Source organism: Panthera pardus, unplaced genomic scaffold (genome assembly GCF_024362965.1).
Source record: "Panthera pardus isolate Hobbes unplaced genomic scaffold, ASM2436296v1 HiC_scaffold_7, whole genome shotgun sequence".
Lineage (NCBI taxonomy): Eukaryota > Metazoa > Chordata > Mammalia > Carnivora > Felidae > Panthera > Panthera pardus.
The window spans coordinates 63191052-63212429 of record NW_026527002.1 but is presented as its reverse complement, the minus strand read 5'-3'; the positions used below and the strand labels follow the sequence as shown (position 1 = coordinate 63212429).

The 21378-nt window shown below is 37.3% G+C and overlaps 1 protein-coding gene across 5 annotated transcripts in view; it reads right to left on the bottom strand.

Moving 5' to 3' along the window:
- The window catches only part of COL14A1 (collagen type XIV alpha 1 chain), a 210989-nt gene that overhangs the window by 178487 nt on the left and 11124 nt on the right, over positions 1 to 21378 (bottom strand). For all 5 annotated transcript variants that reach the window (XM_019459943.2, XM_019459946.2, XM_019459942.2 and 2 more), the window contains exons 2-5: positions 15682 to 15804; positions 9924 to 10040; positions 6444 to 6587; positions 1264 to 1353 (exon numbers count right to left, since the gene is read on the bottom strand). In XM_019459943.2, coding sequence (XP_019315488.2) covers positions 1264 to 1353; positions 6444 to 6587; positions 9924 to 10040; positions 15682 to 15769 — 439 coding nt within the window. In that variant the 5' untranslated portion in view covers positions 15770 to 15804. The remainder of the gene's footprint in view (positions 1 to 1263; positions 1354 to 6443; positions 6588 to 9923; positions 10041 to 15681; positions 15805 to 21378) is intronic.

The window sequence follows — 21378 nt, the reverse complement described above, 5'->3', positions numbered from 1 at the left end:
GCTCTCTCTCTCTCTCAAAAATCAATAAACATTTAAAAAAAAAGGAAAGAATTTAGTATAACCAGTATGAATCACTCAAACTTAAGGCAAAGGCAGGCTTTGAATTCAGGGAGGTAAATGGCATGCTGATGCAATTTGCCACTAGGCTGTCATACCTCCTATATGTAGTCACATGGAAAGTTTTGTCAATGCACAGAATAAGAAATACAATATGGCAGGCTCTGCATATGTGTCTGTATATTCACAGAAAAGTGACTGAAAAGTCATCTGCCAAAGCATGAAAATAAACACTGAGTGTTTATTGCTGGGTGATAATACTTTTTATCCATTAGTATTCTACATTTTTAGTAGACCATTTACGTATCTTTGCATTCAGTGAATCTTTACTTAGATGCCTGTTACGTATCAGAAATTACTAGATACTCAGTTCTAGATACTGAGGAGTCAGTGAGGAGCAAAAACAGACAAATGGTTGTTCTCTCAGATCTTACAGTCTAGTGGAAAAGACATTCAAATTATAAGTAAATATTTAAAAAAACAAATTATAAGTAAATATAAAATGCCATGAAGGAAAGCTAGTTGTTGTATGAGGGCATGTGAAGAAGGAGATCGAACTGAGCTTTGCAGGAAGAAGAGGACGTATTTAAGCAGCATAGTGATGGGGAGAGTATCTCATGCAGACAGTGCAGCAGAGAGAGACCAGATCTTTAAAGGATCTGAAAGAGAGCCGGCAGGGCTAGAAAGCAGTGAGCTGTTAGATGAGGAAGGAGAGGAAGATACAGGTAGGTTCCAAGGGTAGGCAGGGCTTGGAGGTCTAGTTAAAAATTCTGGCGTGTATCCCAAGAGCAGTTGGAAGCCACTGAATGGGTTTTAAGACGTGTGTGGGGAGAGCATAAGTTCAGATTTGTTTTTGAAAAGATTGCTCAAACTTCTGGGTAGAAAACAAATAGAGATTTTGCTAAATAATCCTGTACACCAGAAAAGAAATGGCAGTTGACATGGAAAGAAACGAACAGATTCTGTCAGTATTTCAATAAAAAAAAAAATTCACAAGAACCTGGTGATGTACTAAAGACGGAGAGGAAGTGAGAGAAAAGTGCTAACAGTTTCTACAAGTGAGGAAGGCAGGAGTGACATGGGGATGAAGGAGAGTTCCATATCAGATCTGCACTCTTCTGATGGGGCGACGGCCAGGTATGTGTGTATTGCTTGTGTTATTAAAACTCAACTGCCAAAATAAGCAAATAAAAAAAATAATCTGACCTTCTTCTGGTGGAGATGGTTTGTTCCCATTTCCTTTATCCACAATCTTGACTCTGGGTTTTGGATCCTTTCTTTTTTCCAAATCTTTAACTGGAAGGAAAGTAGAAACACAGCAACATGTTATGTTAATGTCTGAAAGAAAATATTTAGTGAGTTTTACTAAAACCTTTGCAAGTATTGAGAGTATTAAGTAGAAATTAGCTCCATGGTAGAATTCCACTCCCAAAGATTAGAACTGCTATTTTATTTTAACCTTGTCATGGGAAGGTGTGGAAAACACCTAAGGAATTACTTTGGTCAAGGACTCATTATGGGCAGCTGTATCTAATAAATTCAACCTTTCATCAACTGCTATGAAATCAGCATGATTATTCCCATTTTGTACATGACGGAACAAAGGACTAAGTAATTAAAACATATTTCATAAAACCGGAAAGTGTTGGCTTAGGATTTAAGCCAAGTCTTCTGGTCTCTGAACAAGGTCAGTGAGTTGGCCTTCGTTCTAGGAAGATCATGTCCAGAAATATCTTCATTTGGAGTTGGGCTATCTGCGATAGAAGGTAGAGAATCCAAAATAATTTCCTTTCAAACTTAAAAAAAAGTGTCCCTACTAATAAATAGTAGTATTTCTTTGTCAATTTCAGTATAAAATTAATACTGAATTAATTAATACATCTGTACCAATCTACTCCCTCATAGCTTCACTTTCCACTGCTTGAAACTCCACAGCCATTTCCTGCTATTGCTTGGCACGTTCACTTGCTTGAGTCAGTCAAGACCACCACCAATGGTGATGGTTTCTGCACAAATAAAACCCCCATGAAAAGGCAGAAGCTATCTTATGATGAGATACTTCATTTAATTGTTGCATTCACTTCAAAGAAATCAGCAAATTTATTGCACCGTGGACTATGGAGGGGAAGGAATGATTTTCTCCGAACCATTATTCCTGCTTTCTCTAAGGTGTTATTCCATTAATGCTATCTCTATCATTCCCTCCTCTCCTCCTCTTCTTTCACTGGCTTCGATCCCTTTGCTGAAAGAGTTTGAGACTTGCCAACTGCCAAGGTCATGTTGCTCTAGTTCTGCTATTTGTTTCCTTAGAAACCTTCCTTGGCTTTCTGGTACCCTAGAGGTTAAATTCCAAGATTAAAAATAAAAATAAAAATAAAAATAAAAATAAAAATAAAAATAAAAAACAGTACAAGATGCCTTGATCCTGCCATTCCCACTGAACCTTTAATTTTCTAAATCCTTTTTTTTTTTTTTTTTTTAGACCTCACTCTCTGGCTTTTTTATGAGTTTTGGCCACTTTGGAACACCCCCTTCTGTAAATTCTTCTCCTTGTGAGTTTTTACAAAGGCACTATCCTGGATTTTCTTGTACTCCTCAGACCCCTCCTTTACATTCTCATTTTTGGGCTCCTTTTTCTGTTTTCCATTCCTGAAACATGATCATATACTAAAGTTGCCTTGCATCTCCGTACAGCCCGCCTACACTTTTATCATCCCACAAGTGTAATGCTCACCCTCCTGTGGAAATTTTCCAAATCTACATCTTCAACCCCACCCACCCATAGGCCATGGCCTCAAATTGCTTACATTCTGTAAAAGAAGGCTGCAACTTTAATGTGAGAACAATTGTGCCGAGTAGTGATAGAAGCAGAAATAGATCTGGCAAAGAATAATTCCAGAGGTGGAGACTCATGGAAACTTCACAGAGAAGGTGACATTTAAGCCAGACTTGGAAAGATGAAAAGATGAACACAATTTTGTAGGCAGAGATTAACAAAATGTCATTCCCAAATGACAGGAAAATGGTGGCCAAAAAAGAAAGTTTGCCAAATAGAGCCATAAACCATTCTGATCTATATCTATATCTATATCTATATCTATATCTATATCTATATCTATATCATCTATATCATCTATATCATCTATATCATCTATATCTATCTATCTATCTATCTATCTATCTATCTACAGCAGTCATCTTTCAATTTTGCCCTTAGGTTACATATAAGATGTAATACATATGTCATACCAAGCTGCTGTCTTCCTCATGCAGGAGGCAGACTAAATTGGAAAACAGACTGTCATAAGCAAAGTGGCATTAATCATAACAACAGCAACCTTGCCCCTAGTATGTGCTGAAGTGAGTTAATCCACACAGTAATAGGCATATATCATTACTCCCATTTGCTGAAAACTGAGGCCATGCTTGATTTGCTTGGCCAAATATACACACCAAATCAGACATGCTTTTCTATCTTCAAACTCCAAATATTGTTTCTCATGCTTCCCTGTGTTCAGAAGATGGACTCATGAGGACCTCAAGTCTCTACACTAATTATAAACCCATATGCACAGCATTTGTCTGGATCATCATTTTCTTGGACCCAACCATGAAAGGCTTCCAGGGAGGGGAGACCAGACTGATAGCTCCATTTCACAAGGAGCAAAACAAAAAAGAAAACCAACCAAAGTTATTTTAATTTCATTGTTACAAACTTTTATTTGGGAAGAACTAATCTCTCCAGCTTGACAATAAAAACAATGCAGCTAAGAAATATATATGCTTACATATAAGTTATCCCACTAGTCTTAGTCAGACTGTCTCACTAAGATTATGTCAGTTTAAGCAAGCTGAAAACTGCATTTCCTTCTTTTAAAATGTTTATTTATTTTGAGAGAGAGAGAGAGAGAGATTGAGTGCATGAGCAGGCAAGGAGCAGAAAGAGAGGGAGAGAGAGAATCTCAACTAGGCTCTGTGCTGTCAGTGCTGAGCCTGATGTGGGGCTCGATCCCAGAATCTTGAGATCATGATCTGAGCCAAAATCAGGAGTCAGACACTCAACTGACTGAGTCATCCAGGGACCCCTAACTGCATTTCCTTTTGTGTTTTGAGGAAATAGCTATTGGGAAAGCTTTCTAAGGTCACCTGTTTCTTACGCTGCTCAATCAGCGGAACTATCTGAAATAATCAATCGCAGTAACTTCAGCCTAAAATAAAATGTCTCCTTGTCTTTTTACTGCTTCTCACAGATTTTAAGAAGTGTTATTTTGCTTACTCGGAATGTCCAAGGCCAGAAACTGAAGTACGGTGCCATAAAGGGAGACAGAGACTGATTTATATGGAAAATAACATAAAAACCTTTTCCAGAGGCTCCAGACAATGTGAATCTCAAAAGAATGGCATGTTGAAACATCTCCCTGTCCTATTGACAGGTGGATTTACCAAATGTCTTTATTCAGAAGTTTTAAGAGGTAGCTGGTTTAAAAAGTTTTTTTTAATAAAAAAAAAAAAATCACAAAATACATGTCCTAAAACATTACTTAGAAGAGGAAGGAAAAAAAAAAAAGGAAAGAGGGGCAGAAAATCCAGATAGAACACTGCTACACACAGAGTTCTAGAAACCACAGCCTCCCAGATTTGTGGATTAATGTAATGGCATGATTTTAAAAGCTATTGTTATTTGAAATGTCTAGATTTGCTTCAAAATTAGGGCAGAGTGGTGGGGTGGGGGGATAATACATGAAACAAGACTGGCCATGAATGGCTCACTGCTGAAGTGACTGACGGACGGATACTTAGGGATTTATTATACTATCCTGATTTTTTTTTTTAACGTTTATTTATTTTTGAGACAGAGAGAGACAGAGCATGAACGGGGGAGGGGCAGAGAGAGAGGGAGACACAGAATTGGAAGCAGGCTCCAGGCTCTGAGCCATCAGCCCAGAGCCCGACGCGGGGCTTGAACTCACGGACCGCGAGATCGTGACCTGAGCTGAAGTCGGACGCTTAACCGACTGAGCCACCCAGGCGCCCCTATACTATCCTGATTTTTAAAATGTTTCAAATTATCCTTTAATAAGTTGGATTTTTTAAAGAGTCTATATTAACAATGAAGTAGCACAGAAAGTTAACTAGGACAGGCCTCTTCTGTTTGCATTCACCATACACAAAACTTTCCCGTCCACATTTAAACGGCCCCTCCCAGGAAGAGGGAGTTGCTGTGGTCTCTGATCATGAGAATATAAGGTCACAGGGGAAGGGATCTGCCATGTTCCCAGTGCCTAAAATAGGGCCTGACACTTAGTAGTCATGCAGTATATATTTGGTAAATAAAAAAAAAACAGTGAATGAATGAATGAATGAATGAGTATCTTCCTGAAAGAAGAATCACTGTCTGTATGAACAACTTTTAAACTCAGTATAAGGAAAGGCTTTCTAATGCACACACGGATTGGGCTACCTCGGAGCTTTCTCTCCTGCTTAGAATATCCCTGCAGGCCCTGCCTTTCCCTGTCTGCCCAACTTACTATTTGAGAACTGTCTCAAATATGAAGCCATCCCCTGTCCATTCTCATCCTAGCCCATTATTGGGGCAGAGAGATCACCTCCCTTCACAGAGCCCTGAATGTATGTCTCTAGCCAATACTTACCATATTCACAAGTCTGTTTGTCATAGGACTTGGCACTTAACAGGCTGATGATAAAAATCAGCTGATTAATTATTAGAAAAAGTTAAATTCCTTATTGTATAGACTGTTTACATAGGGGCTGGACTGGCATTTGCTAGGGATACTATAAAGAAGGTACAGGCATCATCTGTTGAGTCACTCAGTAAGTATTTATTGAGCACCTGCTACGTGCTGGGTAGATGAGTTGTCTGGGTAAGGTTCAGGGAACAGTGTTCGGAGGAGCATTTGAAAAGTAAAAATTAGGGGCACCTGGGTGGTTCAGCTGCTTAAGCATCTGACTTTGGCTTAGGTCACGATCTCGTGGTTCGTGGGTTCAAGCCCCACATCGGGCTCTGTGCTGACAGCTCAGAGCCTGGAGCCTGCTTTGGATTCTGTGTCTCCCTCTCTCTCTGCCCCTCTCCTGCTCGTGCTCTCTCTCTCTCTCTCAAAAATAAACAAACATTAAAAAAAAAAGTGTGATGTAACTTTAAAAAAAAGTAAAAATTAACGGATTTAAGTAGGCGTGCAGTGAAATGGGTAAAGGGAGAAGCAGAGGTGCATCAGTGACAGGAACTCATGGAAGATTGTACTAAATGCTTTTCAAGATCTCCTCAAATCGAAACAATCCAATTTTAACCTATTACAATGTTTACTATAGGCAAACTCAGAGCTGGAACAGAGTCCCATGCTGACACTTTCAGAACTGTAAATACGTACTTCTGAATTGGCCTTGGGCTGGCTTGCTTTCTTTGTCTTTATTGTATGCAATAATTTGAACCGAATAATTCTGGTCTGGCATAAGACCTTGAATAATTGCTTTAGTTGCAGTGTTCTGGAGATTCAATTGATTGGTTTTTCCACCTATAATAAAACAGAAAGATAAATCAGTACTAAGAAACAGGTTAACTGTATACATTAAGAAAATTTATTAATCAAGCAATCAAGACATTTAAAAATATATACGATGGTGCATATGTACATTGCACTTAACTTTAATATATTGTTCCTTCTCATTCTTAGCTCTACTCTTTGTATAACTTAAACAGTTGTCTAAATAGGACAAAACACATTCAGAAAAATCATTCATCACAATGCATTATTGCTTTTATATGCTAGGGAAAGTCATAGTACAGGATCAGAAGACAGTAAGCCCTTCCCATCAGATATATTCTTCAAGGAAAGAATTCCACTTAAAAGTGCAGGGGAAGGTATGGGCAGACTGAATGTCATTGTCTACAGTGGAATTTTTGCTATAGTCTCTCTAAACTGAGTCAGAGCATCCCTGAAGCACTAGCAATTTAATTATCTCAAATCTGAGCATAACTGGCTCAGGATGTTGATGGAACCAATCATTGCCTGGCTACTTAAAAGTTAGCTTGGTTCATGAAAAGATTTCAAACCTCCATGATCTCTCCATCAAATTAGACTAACATCTAAGGCTTTCTTGGAAATACTGTTGATTAAATATTCAACTTTTATGCAAAATTCCAAAGATAGCTTTCTTTTCTGATTTCTGATAGCAGTTACTAAGTCTGAGAAAGGAGAAATTTAAAACCTCTGCCTCACTAACACTAATAGCAAAAAGCATCTGAAATTTTCTGAATGAATTAAACATAACACAGATTATAATAAATTTTAATCATATTCTCATAAAATTAATTATGTTATGTCTGAAATCTGAAACCTTTCTCTTGCCAAAACCCATTTCTTTAAATGCATTTATGTCGGAGATGTTAAACTGGTTTCACAAAGTTCTATTGTTTAAAACTCATCTCCTACAAATACTTACAAATAAATCTTTCCTAATGTGTGCATCACTAAAAAAAAAAAAAAGTGTCTTAGGATACTTTGTATTAGAGCCCCACTCTGAGAGGCATAGGGTGTATTATTTTACTAAAGGCCTTGAGAATCTTGCAATAAAAAAGCTTTAAACTCTTTAAGACAGGAGTTCTTAACTTTATTTGACCATTAAACCATTAGGTTGTATAAGAGCTGTAGCATCTTTCAGATTACCATGGACCATGCTTTGGGAAAGACTGATATAAACAATACTTGGAACATCTCTTGCAGTGTTCAAATGTCTACATTTTGTGTCTAGACGCGTTTATTACTCTCTTTATTTACTCTGTTTATGTTTTATCAAGGAGATACCAGAGTGTCGACACTGTGTTATTGGCTTGGGTCACGGCAGCAAGGACATGGGGTCACTGGAAAAAAATGTAACGAGTATTCATGAAGAAATCATTTGCTTTCATTCTCAATTTTTAGTTTGTCTCTGGAGGTGTTTAAGCAAGAGCTGGAGGTCTGCTTTGTGGGTATGTTGTGGTGGAGGGGATTGAAAGATCTGGCTGAGCTTTGGTTCCAAAGCTACACAAGTCAATTCCAAGACTCCCTGATTCCTTTATGACAACTACGTGAGGTACTCAATAGTTTAGTATTATCAGCAATTAATCAGGTAGTTAAAACACTGATAACCTGAAGGAAACAAACAAACAAAAAAAGAATAACCTTTCAAGATCCAATACGGGGAATTCTCAGAGGTACCGCAAATTGGAAACTTGTATTTTGACCTTTAAAGTCATGATGTTTAAGAATCTCTTTAACTTGAATTTCCCATGAGGACTTATTTTAGAATGTAAACTGCCATTTTCAGAAGTCAAAGTTATTTCAAAAGTGGGCCATGCTTCAAAATGAAAATTCTGAACCAGGCTTGAGAATGAAATACTGTTTTCTGCAAGTGAATCACTTCTGTGGGCCACCATGGGAAAAGTTGGCATCGGTAACACTGAACCAAGAATCATTCTAAGGAGCCTATGGGTAATATTTGTTAGTAGAAGAAGGTTCTTTTTTAGTAGTGGCCGAGCAAGAAACCAGGTGTTTCATCTGCTTGTTTTAAATCCACCACTGGGTAAAATGTCCACAACTATGAACAACAGAGCATCTGTTGACCTCGTTAAATGAGTTGCAGAAAGGTGTCTAACAGCAAGGAGTCCAGGTTCTTATAAATCTCTTTATCACCAATAAAGAGGAAAAAATTATACTTATGTAAATATATATTATAAAGATGTGTTATATGAAATATTTGTTATGTACTATGTGAAAATGTATCCTAGGAAAGGAACTGAGGTCTGAGAGACGTACTCAAGATCATCTTTAAATCAATCATGGGTGAATATGATTGAGCTCCTACTATTTGGCAGTCACTCTTTTAAGTGCTTGGCATTTATAAATTAATTTAGTCCTTACAACAAGTGTTTCCCAAATTTAATACGCATAGGAATCCTCTGTGAGTCTTGGTAAAAATTAGATGCCAGTTCAGTAAGTGGGGGGTGGGGACGAATAGTCTGCATTTGCTCTCAACTGATGCTTCTGCTGCTGATTCCCAGAGCACATTTTGAGTTCCAAGCCTTACAACAACTCCATGAGGTGAGTACTAATGCTGTTTGTGCATCTTGTGTAAGAAGAAACTGAGGAACTGAGAGACTGAATAACTTGCCCACATGACATCTTACGCCCCACAGAACCAAGTTCTAAAAGCAAGCAGTCTGTTTTCTTGATCCCTTCTTTGTCTCCATGACCACCATGTGGTAGTGGAGATTCCTCCACATACTCTGTATTATTTTAGTTGATCAGATGTGTACAGTAAAAACATAAAATAGAAGAAAAAAGTCAACCAAAATTTGATGTATAAAAATTTACATAACTACTTTATCTTCATGATCAATAAATTTAACTTTTGTCTTTCCTGTTTTAACTTATCACTTATTTTTATAATGTATACTTAGTTTTTATAATTTTAATGTGTAATTGCTGAATAATATACTATCAAGTTAATGAATCATAATTTACTCAGCTGGTCACAACCGTCGGCCTTCCAGATGTATTGGATTTTTTTTTTAAGTGTCAACACACCAAAAATATTCATCCTATGTCAAAACAGAAGTGGTGAAGATTTTAATCTGGAAACTTCTCCTGCGGAGAATTATGGTGAGCTCAATAGTGACTCTTTAGACTTTAGGAACATTATTTCCTTGATTAGAGGGTGAGATTTCAAGTTCAAATATTAAATTAAAAAGAAAACTTTCAAAAAATCCTCTTACAAATGATTTTAAAGCAACACTCAGTATTTCACATTTTTAGTTATCTATGTGTAAAAAGTTGCTAATACTCCACAAAATACAAACAGCCCTATTTTACCTGAAGCTGGAGTCACAAGAAGTTTGTATCCACCAAATTTTCCCCTTGGAGCCTTCCATGAAATCTGTATACTGTCCTGAGATAATACATTATATCGTAACCTTGTGGGTGGAGCCACTGAGAAAGAAAAACAAAAAATTGCTTAAGTATTGAAACATTTAAGTTTCCATTAGTTAAACTGAAGAGTCAAAGTAATGAAATCAAAATATATGACTTCATCAACCTCAAAATATGCTCTTTCTATAACCCCATTAATGAATTGATCAGTTTGCACAATGATACAAACCCAAGAGTATCTGTTTCTTAAGAGATAAGCATTTGTCAAATAGTATTGACCTTATGACAAAAAACTGTGACTTAGGGTTAAAATTTAATAATCTGGTTGACTTTAAACTGAAGGCAATCTTGCAAAATGTGTTCATTATGTTACAAACATTGTGTGTGTGTGTGTGTGTGTCCCTACTTGGAACATGTGAGCTTTTATAATCTACTCTCCTGGGGCCTGTTTCATGCCTTCAGGTTTTTTACTTTCGTAATCCAATATATTTTATGATAAGGTCATTTGAGAAGGCTATCATGGACATATTAGAGTAATAAGATCTTCATTTAAAAACATCTGAGAAAGAGATTAAAAGGGACCAAAATAAAAAAGACCAATAAAAGATAATTATGTTTTATAAACTTTGATCCATTCTTGAAATTTGGCTGATTTGTATCTTTTGGCAAGACCCATAGCACATGGTCATGAATCATCCCAGTATATTTAATCTTTTCTGATAGTTCACACAATGGGTACGTCTATATTACTTTTTACGTATGTCATTCAAACTTCAAAACATGTTTTTGGAACCCTACTATCAGTGTCCCAGAATTTCAAAAGAAATCCTTTAAGAAGAAGATTTTAATGATATAATATCGAAATTAGTTTGTCAAAAAAGAAAAGTTAATGTGTAACAGAAAAGTTAGCACTTACTACCCATTTTTATGCCCTGCTTTTCTTTCTCACTTGAGAAAACACAGAGGGGGAGGAAATAAACATTCTCTTTCACAGGGATGTAGCATGACATGGAGTTTGGACACAAATTTGATTCTAGTTCTGTCACTTATTAGATAAAGAACCTTGAGTAAGTGATTGTTTCTTCCAAAGCCTTATTTTTAGAAAAGGTGACAGCAATACTTTCTGCACAACACAGATGGCAATAGACAATAGGCTAATGGATACAATGTATTATAATAGGTGGTCAGTAAATGTTTGCTCCTCTTGCCCTTACTTCAGCTAATGGGTGATCTCAAAAGCTCACTGGATTCTCACAAACAATACACAGCTATCCCAACTTTATGTATAAAGGAACCAAAGAGAAGCTAGAGATGTGTCCAAGTTTACATACTGGTGAATGACAAGCTCTGACCCCAAGCAAAATGCTCTGTTTCTTTGGCAGAAGAGCCATATTAAGAAGGCACCCTTTATTGAGCTAGGTGAATGAGTGATTTACCTCTCTACAAACTATCCACTCATTCAAAATCAATGAGCAGTGAAGGACACAATCAAGAATAGTTATTCTCTGGGGTGCCTGGGTGGCTCAGTTGGTTAAGTGTCCAACTTCAGCTCAGATCATGATCTCACGGTTCACGAGTTCAAGCCCTACATCGGGCTCTGTGCTGACAGCTCAGAGCCTGGAGCCTGTTTCAGATTCTGTGTCTCCTTCTCTCTCTGCCCCTGCCCCACTCATGCTCTGTCTCTCTCTTGAAAATAAATAAAACCATTAAAATTTTTTAAAAAAGAATAATTGTTCTCTTCCTGTTGTCCTTTACTACCTCTTAGCAGAGAATGCTAGCCATACAAAACAAAAACATTAGCTTACCATTCTCAATTTGACATGAATGGAAGAGTTTACATTTCTCTGGTTTATGGGATAATATGGATTTATCATAAGAACAACTACACTGCAATTCAAGAGGAAGATAGCTGAACATAACATTTGGATGAACAGAAAAACTATTACTATTTTGCTCAGTCTGGAACTTGGGGAGAATAATGTATTCGTAGGTAGGCTCTTATTACTTATGGAAGAAAATTTAAAATAAGAATTAAACCATTTTAAACAATATATCAAGTGTCTCCACCAAATCTTGCCAGTGGGCTGCTAGACATCATGGGCCAAGCTCATGAAAGAGTTCTGCCTGAACGCCCTGGTGAAAGACAGCTGACATGCCTGGGAATCGTCAAGTGAAAAAGTACAGTAAATAGGATGAGGGCCTCAGGTCTAGGCAGTTGCAAGAGGATCAACCCATTCTGTTGGTACCCCAGGTGTGCAGACTTCTCAAGAAGGGCAAATAAGTCAACCCAGGATTCCTAGGTTAAAGATTAGAAATCTTTACAGCATTCTCTGGCCAGGCTACTGTTCTTCAAATGTGGTCTGAGTTTATAGCCTGACACATTTTTTTAGTCAACAGCCACAGCCTTCTGAACCTCCAGGAGAAAGTGATTAGGATAACAATGGCCATGCTCTGATTCCATGCCCAGAAAATACAGAGGGTGCTCCAGACCCAGAGGGCACTGGCTTCCTTTGAACTGCTCAAAGAAATACAATGTGAAGCAACTGCAACAACAATATCCATCCACGTTCAACTTTGTAAACAATTTATAAATGATGCGGATGACTACAGTCCCATTACAACTGCTAGCAAAAAGCAATACCACCATTTTCTTTGATCAACAGACCGCACCTATTGCCTATATACGCAAAAATACTCTCTCAATCATTAAAAGAAAATCTTGGGTAGACACAGAGTTCACACTTCCTTTAGGTTTTTGCCTATCGGGGAAAAACAGTGAACAGAAAAAATGCTAGTTAAGAAAGAAGAAGGCATGAGGTCATAGTATCAAACTTCAAAATTAGCTCCTTTTTCTCTGTATGGAAGACACTGGGACTTGTGCCAGAGCAAGGGTAGCAAGACTGATAGAATCATTGTAAACCCAGTGCACAAATAAATGTCTCATGGAACAAAAAGTTGTGGATCTTTAATGCCAGACCCATGCTTTTTCTTTCTGCAGCCCAAAGGAGGTCCTTCTATACGTACACTTAACTTCCAGTGATAATTACACTCTCTCTCCCTTTCAAACAGATAAAACTTAAAGTAAATCTTTTTAAGCAACTCCAATTATTTATTCTCTGCTCAAAATCAATCACATAAATAAATGGTGTCATGGTAGATAGAAATAAGATTCAGTTTCTCAAACATCTCACGTACTTTCCTAAAAGCCAAAGAAGCCAATGACATCTGAAGTCTTTTCTTACTGGGATTTCCTCCAGCAGGTGCCCACCATCTTCCTTCTAGAAAGTTTCTCCACTGGACCATGCCTTTTCAATTCACCTCTGAGACCTCAAAGGTCCCCATCAGATAACCTCCAAGCACAAAACAGTTCAGATATATCCCGTCTCATCCCTTTCACCTAAGCTCCAGACCACCCACTACCCACCAGACATCTTGTCCTGGATGTTCCACAAACAGTGGAAGCTCCACATATGTGTCTGAGACTGATATCATCTTCGGATTAAACTTGCTTCATCATTTATTCTTTTTCAAGTTTTTTTTCTTTTAATATTGAGAGAGAGAGAGGCAGAGAGAGGTAGAGAGAGAGGGAAAGAGAGAATCCCAAGCAGGTTCTGCCCTGTCAGCACAGAACCTGACGCGGGGCCAATCCATGAACCGTGAGATCATGACCTGATCTGAAATCAAGAGTCGGACGCTTGACCGAATGAGCTACCCAGTCACCCCTATTCTTTTATTAATGTCTTCAACAAATGTCTACTATGACTGAGGCATTGGTCTGCATCAGAGATATAGACACCAATAAGAGAAGTACTGAAGTATAGGTAAACAAGCAATTATGACGCAAAGGTACAGAAGCAATAATAACATGTGAGTTGAAATTAAAGGTCCCGTCTACTGAGCAAAAAGCCTTACAGTCCTCTTTGATATTTCCCTTTTACACCTCCCTCCATATCTAATCAGGAAGGAAGTCTTCTCTCTTCTACCTCTGAAATGGTTCTTGGATTCACGCTCTTCTCTCTGTTCCCCCACCTGGCTCAGACCCTCAACCTCTACTTCCCAGACACGTTAGTATAATCTTCCAATGGTCTCTCCTACTTAATTCTTATTCCCCAAGCCACTATGGGTCACAAATATGAGTAGCAGCGATATTGCTAAAATCAGAGCTGTTTAAAATCCTCCACAATTTGGCTCCAATCTACCTTTCCAGCTTTGTCTTTTGCTACAGCCCCACCCCACACACAGAACTTACATTGTGAGTTATCTGTCTATCTGACGGCATCCCTGAAAGCACCCCAGAAGGGTCTCTGTGCGATCAGTTACTCCAGCAACGACCATTTCTGAATTAGGTTAGACTAAGATAGTGGCTCTGAAGGGCTTTGTGATTTGCCTGCTCTTTGTTCCTAAGGACCTGTGCTTGTATCCCACAGTTTCGATGGTGAGTTACCTGAGATTTCTAGTACCACTGCGGAAAGTGTTCTCACATTAACGTAAACAGGGTAAGCAGAATTTGTCTAACTGTTCCCTGTGTGTTGCATGAAGTAGTCAGAAATACGGTCTTTTGCTCAGTGTTTGAACACTGTTCGAGCCTGCCAAGGGTCACGTTCCATGCCTTTGCAAACAAGCACGCCTCACTTTAAGGAAGCAGGGTGTGGTGGTTCTTAACATTTGACTTTTCTCCGACTGTAAATTCCAAGCATTAGACATAAACACTCCTAAAACAACTTTCTTTATCTCATTTACATTTCCTTGCTAAGCTGATGAATGACGATTTCTGTACCAACATTTCTGTTTCTGCAAGATTATCGTGTTTACCCAGTAAGGTAGTTTTGCTCATTTATACGCGTTGCGCGCTTACTCCGGAGGTTAGCACACTTCTTCTGCAAAAGGCCAGATAATAAATATTTTAGGCCTTGGGGGCTATACAGTTTCTGTCACAACTACTCAAGTTCTCAATGTGAAGCAGCCACAGACATATGTAAACAGATAGCTGCATTCCAATAAAACGTTAATGACAAAAGCAAGCAGTCTTCTGTTATTTGGCCCATGAGTGGTAGTTTACCCACTCTTAACATACTTTAGAAAAATGAGTCGAAACCAAAAATAAAGGTGCAGATCCCAGTAATACAAACAGTAGATTTCAAAAATGAAGTTCAATGAAAACGAAGCTAGAAATAGCCGGAAATGCTTAAAATGGTGTATCAGCAGTTTCTGTCAGACTCTTAGGAAACTGTACATTGTGTGCTCAATTTTTAAAGAAAGGAACAAAATAAGGACCAGGTATCAAGTGGTAGAAATATTTTGTAGACCTTCTATTTAAGAGACGAGGCGTGACTCAGGTACCTACATACACACATTATAGCTCCCCATTAATGGAACTGATTTGGTAGCATGCAAATTTGGCTTCTGCCAATTAAATCTGCACAGCCTTTTCAGAAGCATGTGAAGAACGAGCTATTCAACAAACCACCACAAAATGACTATGCTCAGCCACTGGTGAGGTCTTAACCGTCATCAAAGTTGTGTGGCCCATTTCTACAAGGCAAACAGTTGGTAAAACTGAGTAAAAGCCAACATATGACCCTGCCTAGAAACACAGTAGAACCAGTGAAACCCTATTAGGGTAGGTAAGATAAAAAATAATAATCGGAACCAGTGCAGCTCGAGTCCCAGCCCTAATGATTATCTTAAAGTTTTGCGTTACCTTGACCCTGGACAATGGTGCAAAAATAAGCAATTGCCAGAAAAGCTGGAAACAACCGGTATTGCATGTTGCACTGAAAAATCTTCATTTTATCCTCTGCTTTTCACATGAGATGCAGCAATCCTGGAAATAGAGAACACAGGAATGTTTTGAGAAGCCTGAAAATAATGTATATGCGTCCTCTAATACCGGCCAACCACCCAACACGGATTAGTAATGTCAGGAAGTAATTCATTCTCCTGGGCACCATATACTTCACTCTGAAATATGAACTGATAAAAGAAAACCTTTTGAGAAGATGCTGTAAATGGAGAGAATGATCTGAAAGATTTGGGAAAGAAGTTCAGGAAGTACTTTGTGACTCTTGTGAGGCATAAATTGCACAGTGAATTTTCCAAATGGTTAAATTCCAAAAGTTTATGTGAAATGAGCATTATAAATGAGACAATCACAATTTCCTTGACAGGAATGTGTTCCTCCAGGATTTTTCACATAAAGTCAAAAGTCCTTCTATTTGCCTACAAAGTAAAGATATATAGGACCTTTCTTCTGGTAATTAAAGAGAATTTGAAAAACCACTTTGTGCTAATACTAAATCACTGTTCTGCCTTTATTTCACTGGGCTGAAAAATCTGTAATCCTTTCACCTTTTCTTTTAACTTTTTTTGTCCTACGTGTAAATCTAAAAACTCTTCCAAGGTTTTCTTTTTCACGAGGAAATCAATGAAAGAAAAACTCTAAGAAAAAGAGAAATGAAAAGGGGCAGAAGAAGGTACGTAAGGAAGAAAGGAGGGAGAGAGGGAAAGAAGAAGTGTGAAGAGAGAAGAAGCAAGAGTGACTGGTCAATTTACGAGCGCAGTCTACAAATTGTTGACCATAATTATTTTATAAGCCACTACAAAGGAGAAATTCCAAGAAATTTCCTCAAAGGATAAAAAGACATCTGAAAAGTTTTCTTCTAGCTAGGGCATTTTTTCATTCATATATTCATTCATTCATTCTCCAGTATTGTCTCACAAAAGATCTCAGGCAAATTTCAGATAAATAGCAAATAATGTTTTTAGTATGTCCATTGTGATATTTAGAACATATTTAATTACACAATTTATTAGCAAAATTGTGTGATCTCTCAGCTTAAACCTTATCTTTCTTGGTTCTTGCTCCCTTATCAGTATTCAAGGGTGTGTTTCTGACTTCTCTTCTCCCTCCAGAATAGAGAATCTATATATTTATCCACTTTGCGGGGGGTTTTTTTGAGAACAAGTTTTTGTTTTGTTTTGTTTTTTTTACTCATCAATGCTATGTTTTGTTTTCTGATTTATTTCTGCGCGTATCATCAGGAATTGCTTCTTTTCGCTTTTCTCTTATTGTTTTATTTGCTTTTTGTTTTTCTTTGTGATTTTCTTTTTGTCAAATCTTAATGTGATATTATTCTTTATTTGAGGCCATTAATTTTCCTCTGAATATGCTTTGGCCACATCATATAAGCTTCAACTTCCTTTTTAACTGAAGAGTTATTTCAGTGAACGTAGTAAAGCCTAAAAGTCTATGAACAGAGAAAGCAATAGGACTAATGCATTTAAACCTCTGAGATTCTGGTGTAATTCCAGAGTAATACAGTGTATATTCAGAGGAATAAATTGTATTTCCCTCAGGCAATCATTCAAAAACAAATTGGGGGGCAAGTACTTTTTGTATAATACCCAATGATAGTCTTGTGTACAACTCTTTTATGTTGCCAATAAAAGGGAAATCTGTAAGCTTTGATATTCATGTAAATAAACAAGCTAAGATCCTGTAATAAAAATTTTAAAATGTGCTCAATTGTGCCTAGAGACCCAAAAAATATCTTCTCCTATCATCCTACCATAGTTCCAAAATACTAATTACAAAAGAATATTTCTTTGGGGCACCTGGGTGGCTCAGTCGGTTAAGCGTCCAACTTCGGTTCAGGTCACGATCTCGCGGTTCATAGGTTTGAGCCCTGCATTGAGCTCTGTGCTGACAGCTCAGAGCCTGGAGCCTGCTTCGGATTCTGTGTCTCTCTCTCTCTCTCTCTCTCTCTCTCTCTGTCTCTCAAAAATAAACATTAAAAAAATTTTTTTCAAAGAATATTTCCTTGGACTGAAATATTCACATACTGGAAGCTCCTTAAAATTCCAAATGGAAAGCAATACATTAAGTGCCTATTCTAAAAGAATAAGCAACACATTAAGTGACTAATATATGTATTTATTATATATATATTTAGCATTTTAGCATGGGTTGATTCACCACAGATTAGTAAACCAACCATTTGTCAGAACACAAAGGAAATTGAATAAACAGTGAGCAAATTTTGATACATTAAAGGAGCAAAGACCTTGGGGCATATATAGAACCCTCACTCTACAAAGGCAAGAATAAGATTAGATGGATTATCCAAAGAGATATGAGTGGCACTTATGTAGACAGAAGGCATGAATACAGAGGATTTCAAAAGATATGGGAGTGGGCTTCAACCCTAACACAACCAAGAAATCAGTAAATCTGCCAATCACCCAGACAGCTGTCCTGTACAGCCCCCAAAAAACCATACCAGCAGAATCACCCTCTTAACTCAAACAAAATATTCTAAGATTTTGTACCCCAACATTATAACTGTAGGTTTCAACTAGAAGCAGGCAAGGGGAAGAAAGGTAAGGAAATAGGCCACATTTGTGTTTCCGGCATACATTTTAAGATCAGGGAACTTTTGGTTAGATACCACATGATAGGATTTTAACATAGGAGAAAACGATCCTTTTACAAACCATAAGCCAAAAGACTTTCTCTGTTCTCTTCAAAACACAAGTCCTGTGTCCAGGTGTTTTGAAGCAATAATTAACGCAACACAATGGAAGCTAATTTGCATTTCACAAAATTTAATTTTAATTAATTAATTAACCAATCAACTATTCTACCCTACTCTTGGTAATTTAAAAACAAACAGTATTATTTAGATGGAAAAAATTGTGCCATAGCTTATCTTTAAATCTTCCTTTTTGTTGTTTACTTTAAATTAGGATGAGTAATACCATATTGAGAGAAGTGGAATTTTAGTTTTCCCAAGGTTTTCTGCCAAGTCTCCAAATTTTTGGACAGTAAAATAGGGGCAAGAAGAATCCCAATTCCTATTAAAGTGCCATGAGACACTTTAACATTTACCAAAATGTCAAAGCCTAATTTGTTGAAACTTTGCCCAAAATCCTGCCCAACACAAATAACTCTGCCTTGGTTTTTGTTTTTGTTTTGTTTGTTCATTCGTTTTATTTTGTTGGTTTAAAAACATCATATTAAAAATGGGTACTTAGTTCTAAGTTCAGAAGGTATACACCCAATTCTGGGAAAGTTGATAATGTTTAGTATAAGTTGTCTCAAAACACTGTCACAATTTTGTGGTCCATAATTTAAAACTATCCCAATTAGGGCTAATTTGCCCTTCTACTTCATGTGTTCTGTTTTATTTAATCTCATTTGTATAGTTGAGATTAATAAGGAGCAAAGGCCCTGAGTATAGCCAGTTTTATCAAAATTCCTTAAAATATTTATTCTAAAGTTTTTGTAAACCACTGATACACACACAAACATACATACACACAAACACTTGTACAGACTTACACACACATGTACCTTCCAATCTTGCATAATGTTCTCTTCAATCAGTGCTGACTTACAAAAAAAACCCAACCAAACAAACCATGAACTTCAACAAAATCTTTGCTAGCTATCTGGCATTTGGTCTTGAGAGAGTTTGTTATTTGTAGTATTGAGATTTCCATTCCAACAATCTCTTGTTGAGAGTCCCACTATATAACCAAAGCTCTCTACTTGCTACTAAGGAAAATACAAAACTTTATACTATACAATCCCTGCCCTCAGCGATCTCACAATTTTATTGAAAAGAAAGATCACGAGCAAATACATTGCAAAGCTTAATAAAAGTAAGTATGAAATAGAAGAAAGACTTAGCACAAAGTGGTAATATAAATAGAAAACTGGGAGTTAGGAAGACAATTCTGCCAATAATTTGTTAGGGGTCCTTGGCTAACTGGTGTAACCACTCTGACTTGGTTTCTTCATACAAAATGTGCAAATTAGCATCTATCTGATACAGTGATTGAGATAATGCAGATAATGTATTTAGAACAAAGGTAGCTCTCAGAAAGTTCTAACTAGTTCCAAGTTAGCAACACATTCTAAGAACATGAAGGACAAGGGAATGATAGAATCAATAAATTTTGCTACTGGAGTAAACACTAAAGGAGGAAGGAAATGCAGGATGTCTTTATCTATCCCATCATGTTACGGTTGTAGGACTAACTTGGCAAAAGGCTTAGGTAAAAACCGAAGACCCAGGTAATGACAGAGACACAATTATTCGCATGAGTGAACTGCTTTAAACTTTTCAAAATATGCTATCCATGTTTTATCATTTCCTACATGACAGCTCAATATAGATTGAAAATCATCAACCATACGAGCATGTGAAAAATTTGACTTAAGAGCAACTCATAGACTTAAAAAAAAAAAGACTTAGCAGTTCTAGTTGACAAGTTCATGCAAAGATTTAAAAGAAATGAGGATGTGAAAAAAAATGGGGATGTTGAAGCATGTTTTAAGCCTAGGAAAAATAAGAATCAGAGGCATATGATGAATGTCTTCAAATACTTGAAGAGATTTCATGTTATTGAAAATCAAACAAGCTATTTTGTGCAACTTCTGCAAATCGAAGTTGAATCAATGAACCAACCCAAAGAGATGTGGATTTAGATGTAAAAATTCTCTAACTTAGAACTGGGTCTTCTCTTTTACTAGAAGTTCTGAGGCAGTAGCCTATAAGAGATACTATAGAAGGGAAAGGGAACTGGACAAAATGACCTCTAAGATGCTTTCTCCAACCCTCTACTGTTTATGCTTTAATGTTCACTTTATAAAAGGAGAATTTTATAGTCAACTGATGATCTAGGTCATACAGATTTGCAGATAAAAAAGCAAAGACTAAAAACAGGTCTATAGTTTTTAGATCTATTGCTTTGGTCCAGTGTGTTAACATCGTTTAGCATTCTTTATTTCTTCTCTGCAGTGAAAATACCACCCTCCTCACATCCAGAATAACCAAAGAAGTTTCCAGGATTGGCTAATGAGGTTGACTTAAGCCCCAGAGGAAGTTAGTGATTATTACTCTTATCTGTGAGCACCATGACATAGTAGAAAACTCTAAGTTAGGAATCAAGAAGACCTAGCTTTGGTGCTATTAGCTTGGTGATTAGCCTTTCCCACCCCCCACCCCTGCCCCCAGTGAACTCCCCATTGCGCATGGCATGGTGACCAGAAATCAAGTGGAAAGCCATAGTCTTAAAGTATCAAAGGGCAAAAAGAGTTCAGGAACTCTAGAAACTGCAAATTGAGAAGGGACATGTCAGAGACAAGTGTGCCACAATGAGGAGAAATAAAATCAGCATAAAAACTCTCCTCAAATCCTAGATACTTCGGAATGATAAAGAGTCAAGTAATCAAGAAAACTTAGCCATCATAAATGTGTGTGCATTTAATAGTAGAGCTTCAAAATACATGAAGCAAAATATGATAAACTAAAGAAAGGAATAATAAGCAAAATTAGAGATGTTAACACTCCTCTCAGAAACTGACTGAAAAACTAGACAAAATATCAATAAC